We start from the raw sequence: 21,058 nt of genomic DNA, 5'->3' as shown, positions 1-21,058 counted from the left end.
TGAGCTGAACTTGACTCACTGCATGGTTGTATTACTACAATAAAATTGAGTGTGATTGACTTTTAATGTGTCTTTATGATTAAACTAAATTGGTCTTTTATTTCTGTACATCTACTGTTTTTTTGTTTGTTTTATTTATTTGTTTATTTTTATTTATCTATTTTTGTAAAATGGCTTGAGGACACACCCACTGTCAGCGCTGTATAAATAAACTGAATAAAAATTAACCGAATTAAGGTTTCTCCAATGTGAAACTCAAACATTTCAAATTCTGGACAAACTGAAACAGAATCCTTTGACTCAGACCTACAGTGTACACATGCCACAGAGAAAAGTGCCAAACCACAAGGTGGCGCTGTAACCGCACTTTCACAATATTGAAAGACTTGTTTATTTTACATTTCAATTGTTTAACCTGACCCAGACTTTTAAATGGCTTACTGAGGATAGAGATCAGGGATTTGTGATGGCCACTCCAAAACATTAACTTTGTTGTCACTAAGCCACTTTGTAAGTACTTTGGTGATCTGCTTAAGGTTATTGTCCATTTCAATTACCCATTTGTGTTCAAGCTTTAAATTATCTTAATATTTCCTCATCGTGTATTTTATTAAATGCACCAGTTCTTCCGGCAGCAAAATTCCCACCCAGTGTGACGACGCCACCAAAATACTTAACAGCCGGGATGATGCGTTCCTTCAAATGATCATTATGGCCAAACACTTCAAGTTTAGCTTCATCAGACCAAGGGATGCATTTCTGAAAATAAGGTTTTTGTTCCTGAGTGCATTAGCTAACTATAATTTGGCTTTGCATGTTGTTTTGGGAGTAATGGAGTCTTCTTCTATGAGTGGCCTTTTAGCCTACGTCAGTGCTGAACTTGTTCCACTGTGGAACAAGCTCCACTGTGGACTCATTTACCAACTTCAGTGGGGATCTTCACAGAGTCTTTTGTTTTTGTCTTAGTGTTGATGTACATGTTCCACATCAAAACATGTTCATCTTGACATTATATGACTAAAGGACATTTCAATGGTGTTTGCATCCAATCATTTTGACTGATGAATGAGGCAACTTCAGGCATTTGGAAACTTGAAGCAATGATGAACCAGTCTTATGGATTTCCACAAGAAGTTCTAAAGAAAACTTATGGCCCTATTTCTTTATGCATTCAGTTTGATTTTTGTGCAACAACAGCAAGCTTGTGCAAGCCTGGTGTAGCGTTGTTTTTGTGTGTTTTTTTTCTATGGATGGAGACATTTATAGAAATGATTCCATTGTTTACGAGGAACTTTCCAAAAAAGACAAATACATTTGTAGAGTTTGGCCTAAAACTTTGAACATGTTCAGTCCATCTCAATATGTATAAAAAAGAAACTTGTGTAAGTAGACAATTTTACTACTACTCTAGGGCAAGGGGACCACACACTTATAAATTCCAGCCTGTAAATAAGACCCAGAAGACAGGAAGACAGTCCACAGAACCGGGTGAGGTCAAACTGGGAGAAGAAGTGGAGGGAGGAGTATGCGTACCTCGCTGTTCACCAGGACAACAGACTGGACCGGAGATGCAACAGTAAATACAAGGCACTGTGCAAGGAGGAATTATTCATACAAAGGAAACATTACTGAACATCCTCGTCATGAGACTATCATGCAACAATAGAGTATCATACAACAATAGAGTCTTTAGTCAGAGGCTTTTTCAGGTTGCTGTAACACACACTGCTACAAGAGACTCTTCCTGCCCATTGGCATCAACAACAGTTCAGAAGATCCTTAGATAATATGAGTTACAAGAACGTTTCATTTCCTGTTGGGATTAACAAAGCATTTTGATTTGAATTATGCCACCAATAAAGCTAGCAGTAGACTACAAAATAACTTTTTCACCCGAAATTATAATTGACCAAGACAGATCAGCAAAAGCTGGTCAAAGTAATCCAACAAATGAGCAAAGTATAACGCAAAACTTTCATATTTAGAAAGGCAACTATATTTGAATACAATTCACTTATGTAGGTGAGTTTTGATTAAAAGTTTTGATTTTCAGTCATATCTTTATTGTATTTAAATGATGTGCGTTTAAAAGTATATTTGACGTTCTACTCTCGACATTTTGTGCATATTTGTAAACTTAAAAAAAAAAAAAAAAGTAGTGTGAAAGCAGACAGGGGACACCGAGGTCAGCTCCTTTCTACGGTTGGATTTTTTTGAAAGAACCGGTTGGATACTCGCAGCTCTGCTCGCGACCAATCGGAAGTGAGCTTTTTTCCCGCTGGTCGGCCCCGGAGTTTGAGTTTCCCGCAAGCTTTTTTATTCGACTTGAATGAAATGATTCGCTTTCCAGGATGAATATGAGCAATTTTTCCCTTTAACCATCCCAGAGGATATTCGACAGGTAAACACAGAGAAGCGGTCCTCTATGACAGTGTCAGTCCGAAGCTGTTTGCTAGGATGAGTTTTTTAGCGGACATTTCTTCAGGCCGGGCTTCCATTTTAGCAAGCCGACTAACTATGCTAACGTTAAGCTAGCAGTTTGGCTTGGCTCCTATGGTACGCTCAAGATAGCCACGGTTAGCTTTCTTGCAGCAAGCTGTCATGGCGCCTACAATTTAAGAATGACTTTGAAATAATGGCTAAGCAACTTAAACACATTAACCTCCTCGCCGTTACTACTTCCGTTGTTTGTCAAGGAGTTGTTTGAGCCCTTTTGCTAATAAGTTTTCCATTTAGCATTTTGGAGGCGGCTTTGTCTATTTGCTGGAGTCCGGTGTAATGGCTGACTACTGATGACAAGAGATGCGGCTCAACAGGGAATTTCTCGGTTGCTTGAATCCATGAGATTTCCAGCATCGCTCCTTTCTATCCAGGTTATAGTCGGAGCCTTTCTTGCATGACATGATAGCTGAAGTTCCTGTTTCTTGCTAGCCGGTAAAAAGCGGGTGTTTTGACGCCGACTGTAGTGTTTTAGCCGTGTTCTTGTGCTGCTACTGGTAATGTTACCCGCATTATACATCAATATTAATTCCATTATTAAGAGTCCAACTGAAACGCGTTGACTTTCAGCAATTATTCGGCCTCCGGTTCGCTTCGCTCCTGCTTGTCAACTGCTTCAGTTTCCGCGGCTTTTGCAACGATTGTTAGTGGCAGTTTTCACCACCCACTCACTGGGGCTTTTACCGAATACCGGGGAGCCTTCACCCTGCTTGGCCCCGGTCTGCAGCTAGCACCATAACCGCTCTTCCAAGCGAACTCAGTAATGTCGTGGTGAGATAATTTCCGGCTACTCAGTGTCCTTATTTGATGTTTAAAATGGATATACTGAACATAAACTGGAGTAGACCTAGTCAGTTGTGCTTTTCCACATATTTTTATGTTAATAATGTAGGTTTTAACGTTCTAAATATGCCGTTTGCGTACATTTATGTGTAAAACCATGTCAGTTTATTGTAAAATTTCTAAAACGCCGTTGCTTAGAGATGAATTTACTGTTGAACTCTTAGGGCGACCCTATGCTGAGAGGGGCCCTAAATAAAATAAAATTTTGGGGGCCCACACACACAGTTAAGCCCTCCAGACAGCACAACGCCACTGAACTCCCTTTTTATATTGTCCATGCTTAATCGTTTTCCTGTTCTGAACTTTACAACTTGTCTACAGTTTAACTAATGAGCCAGTAATGTATTAAATTGAATAATGCAGGCAGCTTCTGGGCCACATGTGGTAATTTAGATGTTCTGGATGGTGGAAAAGCAAATCTGAAGATGAAAAGAAAAAACAAACGTTAATTTTGAGTGTGTGTGTGTGTGTTTTCTAGCACTCAAAAGAAATGCTTGGAATTCAGTTTTCAATGTTATGTCTGGTGGTCCTGAATACACGCCTTGCATGCAAATAAGACACTGCCTGTTTTTCTTGTTTCAGCTTTGGGCAAAATATCCTCACACCTGACATAAATGATGCTAAAGGTTACAGAGTGTGCTGGAGGCCATGGTTTACTGTTCCAGTTTCCTATTGTGGTGCAGCACAGTCATTAAAAAAAGAGGGAATTGCTCACTTGATGTGCAGGGAATGTTTCAGGCTTCTTTGTTTTCATTATTTTTAGGTAAGGTCATTTTATTTATATAGCACATTTTCAGCAGCAAGGCAATTCAAAGTGCTTTACATGAGTTAAAAGGAAATACAAACAAATGTTTGTTTGTATTGCTTACAGTTTCACCTTAAAAATTTAGCCATTTTAAAGAAGATGTGCAAATCAGGCATCATGTCTGATCAAAAAGGGATCCGCTTGTTGTGTTATAAAGGGCCAGTATTATGGAAAATCAACTGTTTTGCGCTTTACATCATGTTATAATGTTGTTCCCTCATCAAAAACATACCTGGAGTGTTACCTGGATTCTTTAAAGCTTGCTTTAAGAAATCCTTTAATCTCCTATGGCAACCATTCAGCTGGACCTAGCTCTGCCTTCGAGGACAAAGCTTCTCCTCCATGCTGTAGTTTCCAAACTTCTGTGCAGTTCCAAACTACAGAGCAGCCCTCCCCTGCAACTCCCCCGCTCAGCTCCTTCAGACCAGTCAGGAGCAATTAGCAAACACCTGGTGGAATTACACATCTGTTGAGCTCTTTATCGGAGCTTCTTCTCAGTGAAATGCTGGTAAAAATGTTATTAAAGGGTTAAGAGAGGAGCCATGTTGTGACGACTTCCTGAAGGCAAAGTTTCAGAAAGAGCAGGAGTTTTTAAAGAGACAAAGGCCCAATTTCAAGACGTTAATGTATATAAAATTTATTTTGATTCATATTTAATATATTTTTAAAACGACTAATGTTAACATAGTTACATGGTTGTACTATATATTGATTTGATGTGGCTGGAAAATGCATGATTCTGGCCCTTTAACTGGTGTGTTTCTGCTGCAGTTCGGTGAACGTTGACGGGTCAGATGGGATGGACGGCATCGGTAGCTCCCTGCCTGCAATGCCTGAACCATCCAACCCGATCAGCATGAAGCAGCCGCCCGAGTCCCTGAGCACCCTGAAGGGCCGGGCGGACATGGGCAGCGACCCGGCTCTACTGATGGACAAAGCCGCTGCGCAGCTCGCCGCCACGCTCCAGGACGGCGTCCTCCAGAAGATGTCCGGCCACAACCACAGCAATCACAGCCACGAGAGGCTGAAAGACCTCACCTCCCTGGTGCTGAACGGCGATCAGGACGCTCTACCCAAGCTCTGCACCCCAGAGCCGCCCATGCTGAAAGGCGACGAGGCGCCCGCCACCAATGACGCCCACCAGCACAACTGCACGCCTCATGCCGAGGCCGAGCTGAAGGCGACCGTACCGCAGGCGGCGGAGCAGCCCCCACTGGAACCTTCCTGTGCAGACGGGACCAGCTTGGTCACAGCCACAGAGAGCGCTTCACCTGGACCTGAGCTGGGACAGGAAGTGAAGAAAAGGAGGGGGCGACCGAACAAACCCAAACTTATTCTGAACCGCAGCTCTGTCATCGCCATGGAGATGCCTGACCACACGGAGGTTATCGGAGAAGTGGAAGCGGCAAATGAGGTAGAAAGCCAAAAGGGAAAAATCTCTCTATGAAGTGTTTTATATTGCTGGTTTAGCCGTTGATACTGAGATATTCTACAGTTTTCAAATGCAATATACAAGAATATTATTACTGTATGTTATTGTTCTTAATTTGTTTTCTGTAAAAATTGACTAAATGAATTGATTGAAATAGTAATTGTTTAATCATTAACAGGAGTATACAGACTCCAGTATTCTTTCTTTGCTGAAAGAATACACTCAGTAGAAATTAAGACAAAACTATACAGCGGTTTATACTTTTTGCAGTTAAGATAAAAAAAAAACAAAACTTTTTCTGTAAATGTGATCTACATAAAACTCGAGTGGCAGTTTTAGTTTTACCTGGTTTAAATTTTTAAAACTATACATAAGCAAAATCTGCAGTATTTGCAAATTTTTAAAAAATCTGTTTATTCATTAGAATAATCAATTATTAAAATTATCATTAGTTGAAGGTTTAGCAAAATTCCCAAATGGAAAGCCAAAAAAGATGTTTAATTAAAAAAATCCAGAGGGAATGGAAATGAACAAATGTACAGTATTAGATGTAGATTTGTCTGTATATATGTTTGCTAGCTACTGTTTCACATTTACACATATTCCGGCTGGCGCCAATATCTGCCAAGCTGGAGGCGTTGCCATGACGCTGCGCCGAAGAACAGATAATCAAACCCAAAGAGCAGAGATGAGATTATGCTTATTTCCCAGACTGAGAGCCATTGAATGACTGAGCAGAGCAGCAGGCGGTTCTGTCTAACACCTGGCCTGAACAGAAGTAGAGAGCAGCATCTAATGAACGGTAATGGGCTTCAGTAAAGTCAGCAAGCAGTAAATATGTTTTTGTTTTTTCTCCTCCTCAGCCTGCGGTCGTGTCCGAAGAGCCGGAGCCAATAACAGAAGAGCGCCCTGTACCTACGCGGTTCTGCGTGGGGGATCTGGTTTGGACCAAGGTGTCGGGGTACCCATGGTGGCCCTGCATGGTGACCAGAGACCCAGAACTCAACAGTCACTTCAAACAGAAACAGAAAGGTGACAACCATAAACATTGAAGCTTTATTAATAGGTGAAATAATGCAGTTGGTATATTTTGCTGCAATGTCCATGTTTTTGTGTCGTCTGTAGCCTCCAACAGCAGGTTAGGCCTCCTTTACCATATCCAGTATTTTGGGGACGCTCCAGAGAGAGGCTTCGTCTTTGAGAAGAACATGGTGCCCTTCACTGGGGAGGAGCAGTATGTGGCGCTCAGCCAGAGAAACAAACCACCAGCCTCCAGCGCTGCTCATAGAAAGGTCAGTTACCTTTTCCATTTTCTTTATGAACAGGGAGAGCTTCGTTACTACTTGATTTTTAATTTTTTAATATATCCTGCAGCAACTAAACGCTCCACTTCATCAAAAAATGTATAACAGCCAAAACCGGTGATTGATGCAGATGGACTTTTCTTTTTCTTTAATTAGAGCAAAATTATTAAAAAATTAAAATTTTCTACAATGGAAAATATTAAATGCAACACAAAGCAGTTGTCTTTTAACCATGCTTTTTGTTCTCTGTTTAATTTTATAGCAAATGGTATCACATTTATAAATTGACTTCTACTGAGAAGCAGACTTCAGATAACCCAAATCTGCTTTTATTTAATTTATTAAACTTCGCTTAATACAGCAAACATTATTAAAGAGAGATTGGGCCAAATCCTGTTCTTATTGCTAAGACTAGGCAGAATGTTTTACTTTTTATTCTTCCGAGCCCAAAAAAATTTGCAAACTGGATGTCTTTCTTTTAATAACGTGAAAAATGTTTAAGTTTTGGATCTACAATTATTTAAACGTCCCTTTCCTACAAGAAAAAAACTTATTGTATTATAAATATATTGTCGACAATAATGGAATGGTTTAGATTAAATGCCGCGATCCATTTGTAGTCGGAACCTGAAAATTCTGACTTCCGAGTTGGAAAAAAAGTCAGCTGGAATGCTGATTTTCTCAGACTTTCCAACTTCCCACTCGGAAAGTCTGAGAATTTTTCAAACATCGACATTGACAGCCAGTATGGTCGCTCCTTTCACCAACATGATCGACCTTTATTTAACCAGGATGTTAAGAATCCTCCTTGAGATTAAAAATGTAACCCAAATAGTTACAAAAGTGTCCTGACACTACCAACAGTAGTGAACTGTGGTGGAAATGTGTTTATTTAATAAGACACACATGTAACAGTTCATCCAACATTACACAAAGCTCAACTCTAAACTGAATGAATGAAGTTATGTTTGCGTGTGAAAGACGCAGCTTAAAATAATTTTGGCTGCTTGTTGCGTCGCCATATTGTAAATATGTAACCTCCTTTTTTCCCGTTGCTTCATTATTTTGTGACTTTACTGTTCTATCCCAGTAAAATGTTAAATTCTGTGATTGTGATAAAATCTGAGTAAGTTTAAGAGCTTTAAATACTTTAGAGAGACTTAATATTTGGATCAAAAAAACAAATCTCAAAGCGTTGCATGCCGCAGAGTTCATGTCTTGTCTGGTTTGCAGATGGCTCCCTCGGTTCCCCGTAACCTCCAAGCTCAGTGGAACATGGGCGTCATTCAGGCCAAAGAGGCTGTCGGCATGGCACCGGATCAGCGTATCGACAGCTTTGGGTTTACTTACGACGGGGATGGGCCCCATCTGAACCCTCTCATCTTGGAAAAGCTGAATATGGATCCCACTGACGAGACGCACCGAGAGACGGAACCCAGGCTGGGCCCGGACGTCCCCTCCCTGCCGGCAAGTTTCTTTTTAATGACTTCAAAAAACTTTTTCTTGAGGGATTGAAACTAATTTAGAACATGCTAAGAACAGTTGGACATTGAATTGGTTTAATGTGAGACTTGCAAACATTTTGAAATGATTCAATACATGTTTAATTCTCTTTGTAGAATCCTGTAGCTTTTCCTCCAGATGCACGAACTCAAACGTTTGAGTCTCAGAAGAGAAAGAGACGGCCCAAAGTGGCTCAGCGTCCAGTCAAGCTAGCAAGGAAAGAGAAAGTGCCTTCAGTCAACGGTGTTGTTGTCCCCAAGAGGAGAAGGAAAGCCAAGCCGGTCACGATCACTGATGACCCAGTGGACGCCTTGCCTCAGGTTGCTCTTCCAGGTTAGATGAAAATAAAACGTCTTTTATTTTCCTATATACATAGGACAGCAGTCTGCATCGCTCAGTGTATAACAAATCTGCATAACTATAATCCTCTTGAATGTTTTCACATTTGATCACATTAAAATCACAAGTCACTTTTATATGATAGATTAAACTAAAATTAATGCACATTTCAGAAGTGGTAGGGAAAGAAAATATAGTTTGACTATTTTTTATTATTATTATTATTTTTGTGTGACAAAAGTCCTGGTGATTAAATCTTGATTTAATCAAGATTCATGAAGAGTTATTAATACTTTTGCCAGACTCTGTTTGAAAAAGAAATCTTGTTTAGGTCTGAAACGGTTAATTGTGATTAATCAGTTAGAGGAAAAATTGTCAGCTAATTCAGTAACCGATTAATCGTTTATTGGAGTGTAAAGACTAAAACAGGCCACTGCCTGCTACTGCATTTTAAGTAATAACATTTTTTATTTTCTTATTTTAAAAAAGGAAATTATTTGTTTGCATTTTTCCAGTGTGATTTTAATGTACAAAATAAGCTTAAGTGGTTAAATGAAAAATTTGCAGAATGTGACTTTTTTTTTTTTTTCTCGATTAACCGTCAGAATAATAATCTACTAAAATAATCTATAGTTGCAGCTCTAATCTTGTTTGGTTGAAGTTGAAGGAAATAAAACTAAAACTGCAATATTGAATTTGTAATTTATTTGACTCAAACTAGTTAAATATCTTAAATCATTTTGGTTTTAGTGAGGAAAGAGCAAAAGATGAGGCGTAAAAGGCCACTAGCAGAAGCTGCAACAGACAAGGATCAGCAACCCAGAAAGAGACAGAGAACTGGCAAGAAGGCAGAAAAGCAGGTAAACACACACAGCATCACACTTTCCTTTATGACTCTTTGTTGTGGACGATTTAGTTTAGATATCTGGTGTTTAACACAATCACACTCATGTTTACTTTCCCAGGCCTCGGTTTCAGAGGAGACAAACAAAAAGTGGAGAAGAAAGAAGAAAACCGACATTAAAGATCTAAAAGAACCAAGAAAGCGAACAAAGAAGTCAAAAGGTCTGATTCACTACCAGAGATGGGATTTGCTCACCTAAAATAAATGAGTTTTTTTTCTTCCCTCATGTTAAATATCAGTTACTGCTCGAGATTTTTTATGTGCTTTGAACTAATCCTAACCAAACTTGTGACCTGAAACAGATGAGCAGAATGTGGAGAAGCCAAAGCGGCGGAGGAAAAGAAGGCAGGATGGAGAGAACCTGGCCGGCGCCTCCAAGGCTCCAAAGAAGAGGCGCTCCTCTCCCTGTCCTGACACTGAGGTCAGACACACACGCACGCATGCACACACACACACACACCTCAGTGGAAATGTCTTCACGTCTTACAGTCCACAAACTATAAACATTTGTGAAATGAATCTACTGTCATATTCAATAAACTTAAATGAGTTCCGATGGGCCTCATTTGTCAGATTAAAAATACCTTTTGAAAATGACCATAAACATTTTATTAAATTCACATTCCTGATAAAAATGTATTTATTATTGGTTTTATGCAATAGTGTGATCTTAAATGATTTCTTTGGCTGGAAGCAGAAAAATAATCATTGACACAAAAGGTTGGAAACATCAGCCTGTTTGGAGTTAACCTGGTGAAATGAATTACTTAAAACTGTTTAATCTAATTCATGGAATATGACAATATAACAAGTTTCACTTTCTGAAGTGAAGGACCAAAAACATTGAACTGTTTCATAATTAAAATTCCTTTGCGACATAGCTGCATTTAATGTTGAGTTTGCTTAGATATTTTCCTTGTAATAAATCCTCCTTTGAATGGTTTACATACAGCTTGTATTTACACATGAAACATGTTAATCTTTTAAATCATATGTATAAAATTGACAATCTGATGGGAAATCTTTGTAAATGTTCACCTAATTTGTTATAAAGCAAAGAATTTGGTTGTTAAGTGTAACTTGCCTCCCTGTGATGCAAAACTCCACGACTGGCAAATGTTGGGGGATAAAAAATAAATAAAAAAAATCCACCAAAGTGGGCGGAGCCAAAGGACATGCTGAGACGGTTTTAGGCAAAAAATAAGGTAGAATAAAATTTACACACAAATGTCCAAATTAATACAGAAACAGAGATAATATATTTAGACAATTTATCAAAAAAAGTTGATTTGGTACTTTAAGAAATTAGATTAATAGGAAATGACTCATGTTGAGCCTCATTTCATTGGTTCTCTGCATGTTGTTTCAGGGCTCTGCAAGTGAAGAACGTCCTGATTCTCCAAGCGACAGCCTAGATGGGACAAAGAAAGGCGAACGGAAGAAAGAGTTTATCTGTCAGGTAGTGCTTTAGCGATTTATCCACTCTTTGTTTTAACAAATTTGCCTTCACACCTTCTTATGAATATTTTTCCCTCCATCCACACGCTGTGTGTTTTCTCTAGGTGTGTGAGGTGGCCGGTGAGGACCTGGTGGCATGTGAAGGCCAGTGCTGCGGCATGTTCCACCTGCACTGTCTGGGTGGAACCCTGAAACCTGATGACAAGCTGCTATGTCAAGAGTGCAGCACAGGTATGAAGAGAAAACGCCACAAAACCACAATTCTGTAGTCTGACGTTTCATTGGAAACGTTCCCACCAGATGGAGTTAGAGCAGCAGTTTTTTTGTTTTGTTTTTTACAGATGGGGGCACAATTTCAAGGTGTTAATTAGTCAAGTTTTTTGAAGTCATATTTTATATATATATATATATATATATATATATATATATATATATATATATAATTTTTATAACAATTGACATAGTTACTTGATTATACTATAAAATGGCCCTTTGTGTCTGGAAAAACTCATGGTACCGTCCGTTTAATTGTGAATAGAAAAGCAAAATAAATTATTGTTCCAAACTTTTTCCTTTATGTCCTTGAAAATGTGGTATAGTGGAATTTTGGCCTGGAATCTATAGGAGCCCAAATAGTTTGCTTGTTGCTGCGTCAACCGCAGTTCTCCCTCCTCGTAGCCACTCAGCCTGCCTCTCCCCTCCTCAGGACTCCACTCGTGTTTCATCTGTAAACGGTCTGAGGCCGAGGTGCGGCGCTGCCACGTCCCCCACTGCGGCAAGTTTTACCACGAGGGCTGCGTCCGCCTCAACCCGCTCACCGTGTTCGACAACAAAGGCTTCCGCTGCCCGCTCCACACCTGCCTCAGCTGCCACTACGGCTGCCGCACCAAGCAGAAGGCTACCAAAGGTCAGGCCGGTCGATTAGGTTGGTTTTCAGGTTTTCGGCGGCCGCTGGTCTAACCTGCGGCACGTGGCGCTCTGTGTGCTGCAGGACGGCTGATGCGCTGCCTGCGATGCCCCGTGGCGTACCACGTGGGCGACCTGTGCGTCGCCGCTGGGAGCGAGACGATCACAAACACGGCCATCATCTGCACCAACCACTTTAACGCCAAGAAGGGCTACAGCCACCACAGCCACGTCAACGTCAGCTGGTGCTTCGTCTGCTCCAAAGGTCAGCGAGGACGGCACAGAGAGGGTCTTTATCAGAGGGTTTTTATGAATTCCATTTTAATCATGTTTATTCCCACATAAAGTATGTAGCTGTGGTGGGAACAAATCAATAACCACAGAACGACTAGGAGATATGAATATTCACTTTTTTTTGTACCAGATGTGATTTCCGATTTTAATCTTTTTTTCCCCCTCACTTTCATTTCTGAAAAAGAAATTTCGATTTACAGAAAATATGTTTAAAAAGTCTTTTACTTCAATAATCCCTTCTGTGCCAGGCTGAGAATTTTTGTTTAATTCTGATAATATAGATATAATATTAGCACAGCATTGATGTGATTTTACCAGAAAAAAACTTCATAAAATTATGAGGAAAAAAGCTGTTTTTAATAAGAAAAAAGGTTGGATAGTTTTTCTAATAAGTTCTCATGAAATCTCCTAATATTACAACTTTATTCTTGTAATATTGTCATATTCTATCGTAGAATAGATTCTGTGAAACAAGATGGCGGCTCTCTGTGTGCTGACATCACTCTGAACTGTGGAAACACAAGGAGTGCATTGGGGGGGTCAGATTTTTCAAAATGATTTTGTGATTATTGTTCCTCTTCGTTTTTCTTGGAAAGTAAATTTCAGTCAGAAGACAAAATCTTCTAAAATCTATTGAAGTGTTTGTAACAGGATAACGTAAAAATGTAAGAGTATTTCTGATGTTTTAAAAGCACTACAATTTGGATTATTGTTTTGGTGAAGGCATCATCTTTAAGGACTAGTCGGCTTGCTGAGTTTTCGTTCTGCTCTAACTGCGTCTTCGTGTCCGGCAGGAGGACAGCTGCTGTGCTGCGAGTCGTGCCCTGCAGCGTTCCACCCCGACTGCCTCAACATCGCCATGCCCGACGGGAGCTGGTTCTGCAACGACTGCCGAGCCGGCAAGAAACCAAAGTACAGAGACATCATATGGGTCAAGCTGGGGACGTACAGGTGGGAGGAACGGCTGAATGCTTCCTGCTCCGGTGTGAATGGCATAAAGTCGATAACTGCCCCTGATTCCTGTGTAGGTGGTGGCCAGCAGAGATCCACCACCCCAAAAACGTCCCCACAAACATCCAGCACCTCCGACACGAGATCGGAGAGTTTCCGGTCTTCTTCTTCGGCTCCAAGGATTACTTCTGGACTCACCAGGGCCGAGTGTTTCCCTACATGGAAGGAGACAGAGGCAGCAAGTACCAGAAGAACGGGATAGGCAAAGTCTTTAAGAACGGTAAAAACCTGCAGTTCAGTTGGTTTGTGATGTTTGTTTTTAGGGTTGTTTCCAATACGGATCTGAAGCTTAGTAGCAGCAGGTCTGATACAGGAAACAGCTGGATTGACTTAAATGATTCTCTTTTTTTAAACTGACATAAATGTACTGAATTACAATTATTTACTAACTGTACACAAGTACAGCTCACTGAAATACACCGATGGCTTCACTAGCTTGGTCAAACATGCATAAATAAACTGAACCAACCTTTCAAATGGTTTAGAAAGAGCAATTAGGAATTCTAAAAATAAAGTGAAATAAATAATGAAGCAGGACGTTGCTCAAAGCACAAAGCATAGAATTGGACTGAATAGATCTGTCCTTTTGGATCAGGAACATTGTTACATAACCATGATTTAGAATTGCATCAATATTGTGTCAGATACAAATGATAATATCCATTTGGTGCATCTCTAGGATTTTTTCCCCCTTTAAATCTAAAAGGGAACCTTTTCTTCTACCGTGTTCCTAAAGACTCTGTAGACAAACTCAGAGTGAAGCTGAAGTGTTTGTGTTTGGTCTCCAGCTCTGTTGGAGGCCGAGGCTCGATTTAAGGAGATCAAGATAAAACGGGAAGCCAAGGAAGCTCAGGAAAACAGCCGGAAGCCGCCTCCATATAAATTCATCAAGGTGGGAACCGCTCCAGACCCCTCTGTGTTTCTGAGCTCCGTTCTCACTGCCCCCTCAGAGCGCGGCTGCATTGCTGCATTCGGTTTGGATGTCTTCATGCGTTTCTGCCTGCAGGTCAACAAACCTTTCGGCAAGGTCCAGGTCTACACCGCCGACATCTCTGAGATCCCCAAGTGCAACTGCAAGCCGGCCGACGAGCGCCCGTGCGGCTTCGAGTCGGAGTGCCTGAACCGCATGCTGCAGTATGAGTGTCACCCCCAGGTGTGTCCCAGCGGGGAGCGCTGCTGCAACCAGGACTTCACCAAGCGCCTTTACCCAGACACCAAGATCATCAAGACCCCAGGAAAGGGCTGGGGGCTGATCGCCCTGAGAGACATCAAGAAGGTGAGGAGATCATTCTGAGATCGTTCTGCCAGTACCTGAATGTGAAACTCATCTCATCCATCGTTCTTATCCACCTCTTTAAAAATCGTCTGACCGACCCGCCCACCCGGCAGTTAACAGTCGCTCCTCTGTTACCAACTTATCAGTCCCTTCAGGATGTTGCCATGTTTGTTGCTGTGGTCTAAAATTAAACATTTTTGCAGCATCTTTTTCAAACGGTAGCTAATTTTGTTTAAGCTGTAATAGAAATTGCTCCACATAACCTTCCCTTCCTGTGTCTTTTTCCTGTCTCCTTTTTCCTATCTAATCCCTCCTCACCTGCATCAATTCTCCTCTGCTTTTTTTGTTGGCCAAAAAAAAAAAAGTTACTGTTTAGCGTCACACATTCTTCATCTCGCAGGTTCCAGTTTTCAAGAGACATTGTGAAACAGAAAGTTCAAATCAATTCAAAAATACTTTATTGATCCTGAAAGGAAATTTCATGTTCCAACTCATTTTCAAATTCTTCAGTTATTGTAGATTGTGATGGTTGTTGGCAGGAAAGATTGTTTGTAGTGGTCTGTGTTACAGCGAATTTGAAGAAGCCTCTGACTGAAGATGCTCCATTTTCCCAAGAAAGTTTCAAACAAATGGTTCAAATCATGATTAAATTAAAAGGATACTAAAGGGATTGGTTAAAAAATTGAGCCTAGTTGCAGTGATTGGTCAGAAAAGAAGAAAATACAGGAAACGTTAAGGTGATTGGTCAAACTTACAGAAAAGTTGTGATGAATGGTGAAAATTGCAAGTTCAAGTGGATTATTTCATTTCAGGCAACAACAAAAAAAAATCTTTCAGCCAAGATCAGAGTCAGCAGGTTGTGGTTAAATGTGTCCAACATCTCTTTTTTTAGCTCGCTCTTTTAACTTTTTAATTTTGATTGCAATGAAACAAAAGAGAAAAAATAACCCACAATCTGGTTTCTTCAAAATAAAAGCGTCGATGTTTCCCCAACAGGGTGAGTTTGTGAACGAGTACATCGGGGAGCTGATCGATGAGGAGGAGTGCAGGGCCAGGATCAAGTACGCCCACGAAAACAACATCACCGACTTCTACATGCTCACCATCGACAAGGTGATTAGTGGGAACCGCCTGGTTCTGGTTCTGGTTCTGGAGGCTCGGTGAGCCCAGTCCAGACTCATCCTGCTCTGCAGTGAGGCAGGGCGCTGTTCCTACGCAGCAGCGCCTCCCTCTGCTGGGAGCTACAGAAACTGTATTGCATTGGGAGTGTTGCGTGGCAGACGACTGTAACATTACAGTAGTCGATACGACAAACTTAATGACTAAACCTGGTGGTTTGATCTGAGCTAATGAGAATAAGAGTGTAACTTGTGATTTTTTTAAACATTTTTTCCTCTCTGGGATTTTTTAAAGGACCGAATCATTGACGCAGGTCCAAAAGGAAACTACTCCCGCTTCATGAACCACAGCTGCCAGCCTAACTGTGAGACTCAGAAGTGGACGGTGAACGGAGACACCCGCGTTGGCCTGTTCGCAGTCTGCGACGTACCGGCAGGTCAGACGAGTTCACAGTAAATGCAGAATGTACCTGTTTGTTTTCCTGCTCCTCTCATTGCTTAGCCTGAACGTTTCCCCAACGCAGGAACAGAGCTAACCTTTAACTACAACCTGGACTGCCTCGGCAACGAGAAAACCATCTGCCGCTGCGGCGCTCCCAACTGCAGCGGCTTCCTCGGGGATCGGCCCAAGGTGAGCCTCGGTCTGCTGGGTGTAGAGGAAAGACTGTTCATGAGGTGAAACGGCCTCAATCCCTCTGTTTTCCCCCCAGAACTCAAACGGCCACACGGAGCCAAAGGGAAAGCGCTTTAAGAGGAAGTACAGGAGAAGGAAAAGCGAGGGAAAGAAGAAGTCTGAAGACGAGTGTTTTCGCTGTGGAGACGGAGGGCAGCTGGTGCTCTGCGACAAGAAGAACTGCACCAAAGCTTACCACCTGTCCTGCCTGAACCTCACCAAACGGCCATTTGGTGAGCAGAGCCCCCTCGGCGTCCCAGGATTACGGCTTCTGCTTTTAAAAAATGTAACCATGGTGACGCAGACGTCGGTCAAAGAGCCATAAAGACGGAAAATAGTTGAAAACACAGACAGTTTTGCTTTTTTTTGGAGTGGGGGAAAAAGCATCTGCTGTAGAAAAGGACTGATCTGTGTAAAACAGGAACACAAAGATTTAATGTTCTGAGGTTTAGTGTCGGCTGATACAGAAACGTGTTGATTTGACTCAAAATATTTCTCTTAAACAGACATACATTTACTGAAATTCCAAATGTATTCGACAACCAGCAGAGTGCACTTGAATACAAGCTTCAGTAGTTTGGTGAAATATGTAAAAACAACTATCATTTGTTCAGTCAGGGCAGGTCGGAGTAAAACGGTCAATGGAAAATAAACATTTTATGCATGAGAGAAACTATGAACTATTAATCAAAAGATTAAAAACTAACAAAAAGAATGTCTTCCATTTTCATGGGGCAGTGGCTCAGTCTGTGGGTATTTTGGGAACATTACTGCCACCTAGTGGCATGTTTGCGGTGCTCAGTTGGTTCTAGTTGGACTGATTTAGTTTCAGTGTGTTCTCAAGTGTTTCAGTCAGAGAAACAAAAATCTGCTGAGAACAATCTGTTATTGTGAACTGAGTCTTTTTAAAGGTGCAGTATTGTGTAAAATGAACTTTCTTTCATCTTTCCATCATGTTACGATTTTATTCCCTCATGGAAAACAAACCTGGAGTGTTGCTTTAATTTTTTTCAGAACGAGCCGGAGTCTTTAAAGGGACAGAGGCCCAATTTCAAGGTGTTAAATTACAAAGTAACATTTTTTTAAGTTGTGTTTTGTAACAACTGAAGGTAACGTAGTTATTTGATTGCGCTATAAAATGGCAAAAACATAGTACTGTCCCTTTAAGGGATATCCGGTTCAGCTCTACTTTGTGTTGGTTTATTACATCAAATCCCCCTAAAATGCATGAAAGTTTTCATCTGTAACATGACAGAATATGAAGACGTTTATGACGTATGAATATGTGGAATATTGAGGCTCTGTCTTCTCTCCTGCGCCCCCTGCAGGCCGCTGGGACTGCCCCTGGCATCACTGTGACGTCTGTGGGAAAAACTCGGAGGCCTTCTGCCAGCTCTGCCCCAACTCCTTCTGCAGGGCCCACCAGGAGGGGGCGCTGCGCCCCGGGGCCGCGGCGGGAGAGCTCTGCTGCGGCGAGCACGACGACACGGAAGGAGGAGCCGGCCAGGCCCGGACCGCCGGCTCAGAGTCCAGCAGCGCCACCGCTGCTGCCCGCCCCAAAGGCTGCAGGAAGGCGGACGGAGAAGAGAGCAGAACCAAAGGCTCTAAGAGGAAAACACCGGAAGCCTGACCCGACCCGAAGAGGCGCCCTCCTCCACAGCAACAGTACGCCGCCACACAAACAGAGGCACCCTACGTATTCATCATCGGGGAGCGGTGCTGACCTCTCACACGCTCAGCATTGACCTTTAGCCTCGCCCTTTTTTTTTTGTTTGTTTTTTTTTTTTACTTTTGAACATTTTCAGGTTTTCTTGTACTGGTCTGCACTGAGGTGACCCTCTGTGGTAAAGCACAAAATCATCTCCGGAAACACCGCCGGACCTTCCACCAACCGAGCTGCAGCGTCATAATCACTCACTTCTGATTAGTGTGGCCACAACTAGAACCTCAGTCCATTCATTACCGCCAACAGCAGAGCTCTATTCGTTATACATCTATGTTTGTTTATATGAGGAAAAATAAAAAAAACGAAACAAAACGCTGAATACTGTAATAGCCTAAGACGTCAGACAGGATGCAGGTGGATAGTCTTTTTTTTGTAGATCTACAAATGTGCCAGATGGAAGATGGAGCAGCAGGACACTATGGATGGACCTCCGGTCGTCTTCGTAGCCATAGATCATGTAACTGTAGACATGTTTTAATTTTACAACCTGTTGTTTTGTTTTAGCTCACTTATTTTATTTAGATTTTTGTTTTTAATAACGGCACTGGAAATGATAAAAAGAGAGAAAAAAAAAGCCGATCCTTTCCAGAATAGCAGGGATTACGGAGCAAAATAAAGAGAAGAAGAAGAAAAGCTGTTAAACTGGTGTGAGGGAAACACTACAGGGACTCAATGAAGGAACGAGAGCAGAACCAGAACCACAGCGTCACGGCGACGACCCACGGTGCTTTAACTCATCCTGCTTCAGGGTTTACAGTCGGGTACAGACGAGACTCCCTTTGATCATCATCATCATTATTTCACATCCTGAAACTGAGGGTGTTGCTGATTTCTGCTGATGTAAAGATTTTGGTCAGACCTCACTTTTTTATTTTAATCTTTATTCCTCAGGAGGTTTTTAAGTCTGACGTTCTCTCTGATTACTGTTAATACTAAAACACCGGCCCCTCAGGCTGATGTGGTTTAATAAAAAAAAAGGAAAAAGAAAGATTTCTCAATTTACTAATCAGAATTGTAAAAGCAAAGCTGTTAACTGTTCTGAGTTCCTGTGCGTCGTCCTTCAGCACGACTTTCTGCGTTTTTCACATTTTTCATCCGCATCCTGCAGATGTTTTTTTTAAAGATTTTTCAAACCTAAAGATGAATTAAATTTAGAAGTTTCAACTCTTCAGGTTTGGACCATAAGATTAGATCTGCTGGGATTTTTTTCTGTATTAAATCGAACATATTTCCCGGTTTTGTGTGTTGGAAAGGTTCCGGTAACGGATTGAGTCCAGTATTCCTGGAATTCCTATCCAGCTGGTGCTCTGAGCCTTTCTGTCTTACGCCTTGTTACCTTCTGTCGCTCATCAGTCTGAACCTCTGGCGTATTGTAGATTGCCAGTATGTTTCTGCCAAAAAATAAAATACATTTTAATTTTAATCCCTTTTTTGGGAAAAAGAATTTGTGAGCTTGAAAAGTCAAATATTTACAGGGGGGAAAAAATCTCTAATGTTCAAATTTAGAAAAAACTTAAACATTTGAGTTTGAAAGTCAAATATTTTTATCTTTTGGAAACTTTCTGACTTTCTAAAGTTGAAAATCTTCAACATTTCTCCAAAAAAGTCAGATAACTTTGAAATCTTTTTTTGCGAATGTTTGATTTCAAATTCTAAAATTTACAAGTCTTTTTTTTTCCTCAAATTTTTGAGATTGATGTAGAATTTTTTTGTTTTTATTTGGCAAATTTTTGAAATTTCTAAGTTTTCTTGAAAATTTGAGTTTTGAACTTATGAACTTTATTTCTTCTTTCCCGTCTACAATGGCCTCAACACGCCATCGTAGGCCAGAGCGTCTGAAATTTTCCCTTCGTTTGTTTGAAAGGGAAGCAAATTGGAGAGGATTCTGATATTTTTTCCAGAGCTGGTTGGAGCCTTCAGACCAGTTTCAGATCATAAAGTTTATCATTATTTCATGTTGGTATCTCCAATACTTTCCAATCTTGCTGAGGTTTCTTTTTTTGTTTTTTTCTTTTTTTTTACACACAGTGCTTCAGATTTAAAAGGATGCCTTTTTGAATTAACTGCACCTATTTTGTCTTTAATTTATTTTTCACCCAATGAGGCGAACGGGGACTCATCCACTGGGGCAGCGCGTCTGTTTCTTCTCGGTTCCATGCATCCTAACCTTGTGTTGACTGAATGTAGTCCAGCCAGTTGTTCTTCTATTATTATTTTTGTAAGCACTGTAATTCCCTGTAGAGCTGAAGTGTCATGTGTGTAGACGTTTCATACTATAACTACTGTCATAGCAAACCAGAGACTAATATGTACATAATGTATAAGTGGTAATAGTGATTCATCTATTGTAAATATCATGCAATTTCTTGACCCTTTTTTTATGCAGTGCTGAAACACTTGTGCAGGATCTGTTAGTGAGTCATGCAATAAAGTGATGGAACCATTCAATCCTCTGCCTGGTTTATTTATATATGCAGGATTTGGTTATAACTCCACACTTTTGGTTTTAGTCAAACGGGTCAAATATTTAAATTAAGATGTAATTACATTGTATGTGCTTGAGAAGTTTGGGAAATTTTGAATAGTCGTGGCTTAAACACACCTTTCACTGTGAAAATCTTGGAGCTATACTATTTGACTAAAACATTTTCAAGCCCAACAATGTTAAATTATTCAATAGACATGAGCTCAACAACAAAGATATTGCTTTAAGACTGTTTGGGTTTTTGATACTGCTCCAACATGCTTAGCACTGAAATGCTGTTTTAGGCTTGAGTAGCTTTGGTGATGGGCTAACTGCTTTTAGCACAACTGGAATACAATCAGATCAGTTTTTAGAGCCAAAATGAACACTTAAAAATATTAATCTACATGAATATATTTACATATTTCAATTAACTTTATATTTGTGTATGTCCCAGGGGGGCCTCCTGAAGCGGCTTTATGGTCCATCGCTGCTGTTTGCAG

At 40.8% G+C, this 21,058-nt stretch overlaps 1 protein-coding gene across 4 annotated transcripts; it reads left to right on the top strand.

Moving 5' to 3' along the window:
- Positions 1-2,191: 2,191 nt before the first annotated feature.
- On the top strand, positions 2,192-20,539 carry nsd2 (nuclear receptor binding SET domain protein 2). 4 transcript variants are annotated; one of them, XM_081603341.1, is made up of 23 exons: positions 2,978-3,270; positions 3,925-4,105; positions 4,919-5,561; positions 6,443-6,611; positions 6,705-6,871; positions 8,117-8,350; positions 8,503-8,719; positions 9,476-9,585; positions 9,691-9,790; positions 9,932-10,050; positions 10,999-11,088; positions 11,192-11,318; positions 11,794-11,994; positions 12,079-12,258; positions 13,082-13,238; positions 13,316-13,518; positions 14,087-14,190; positions 14,305-14,574; positions 15,571-15,687; positions 15,988-16,129; positions 16,217-16,323; positions 16,403-16,598; positions 17,694-20,539. In XM_081603341.1, the coding sequence occupies exons 3-23, from the start codon at positions 4,947-4,949 to the stop codon at positions 17,993-17,995; spliced, it is 3,927 nt and encodes a 1,308-aa protein (XP_081459467.1). In that variant the 5' UTR covers positions 2,978-3,270; positions 3,925-4,105; positions 4,919-4,946; the 3' UTR covers positions 17,996-20,539. The 4 variants fall into 4 exon arrangements, with proteins under 4 accessions (XP_081459466.1, XP_081459468.1, XP_081459467.1 ...); XM_081603340.1 differs by lacking the exons at positions 2,978-3,270; positions 3,925-4,105 and adding an exon at positions 2,192-2,401; XM_081603342.1 differs by lacking the exons at positions 2,978-3,270; positions 3,925-4,105 and adding an exon at positions 2,469-2,873.
- Positions 20,540-21,058: the final 519 nt, after the last annotated feature.

This window comes from Poecilia reticulata, chromosome 22, assembly GCF_904066995.2.
Source record: "Poecilia reticulata chromosome 22, P_reticulata-male-v2, whole genome shotgun sequence".
In the NCBI taxonomy this organism is placed as follows: domain Eukaryota; kingdom Metazoa; phylum Chordata; class Actinopteri; order Cyprinodontiformes; family Poeciliidae; genus Poecilia; species Poecilia reticulata.
This window is presented reverse-complemented; position numbering and strand designations above follow the sequence as displayed.

Excerpts from the sequence above, each read along its gene's own strand:
- nsd2 (XM_081603339.1), top strand. Across the intron at positions 11,319-11,793 it reads ATGTCAAGAGTGCAGCACAG|GACTCCACTCGTGTTTCATC; the intron begins GTATGAAGAGAA and ends TCCCCTCCTCAG. Across the intron at positions 11,995-12,078 it reads CAAGCAGAAGGCTACCAAAG|GACGGCTGATGCGCTGCCTG; the intron begins GTCAGGCCGGTC and ends TGTGTGCTGCAG.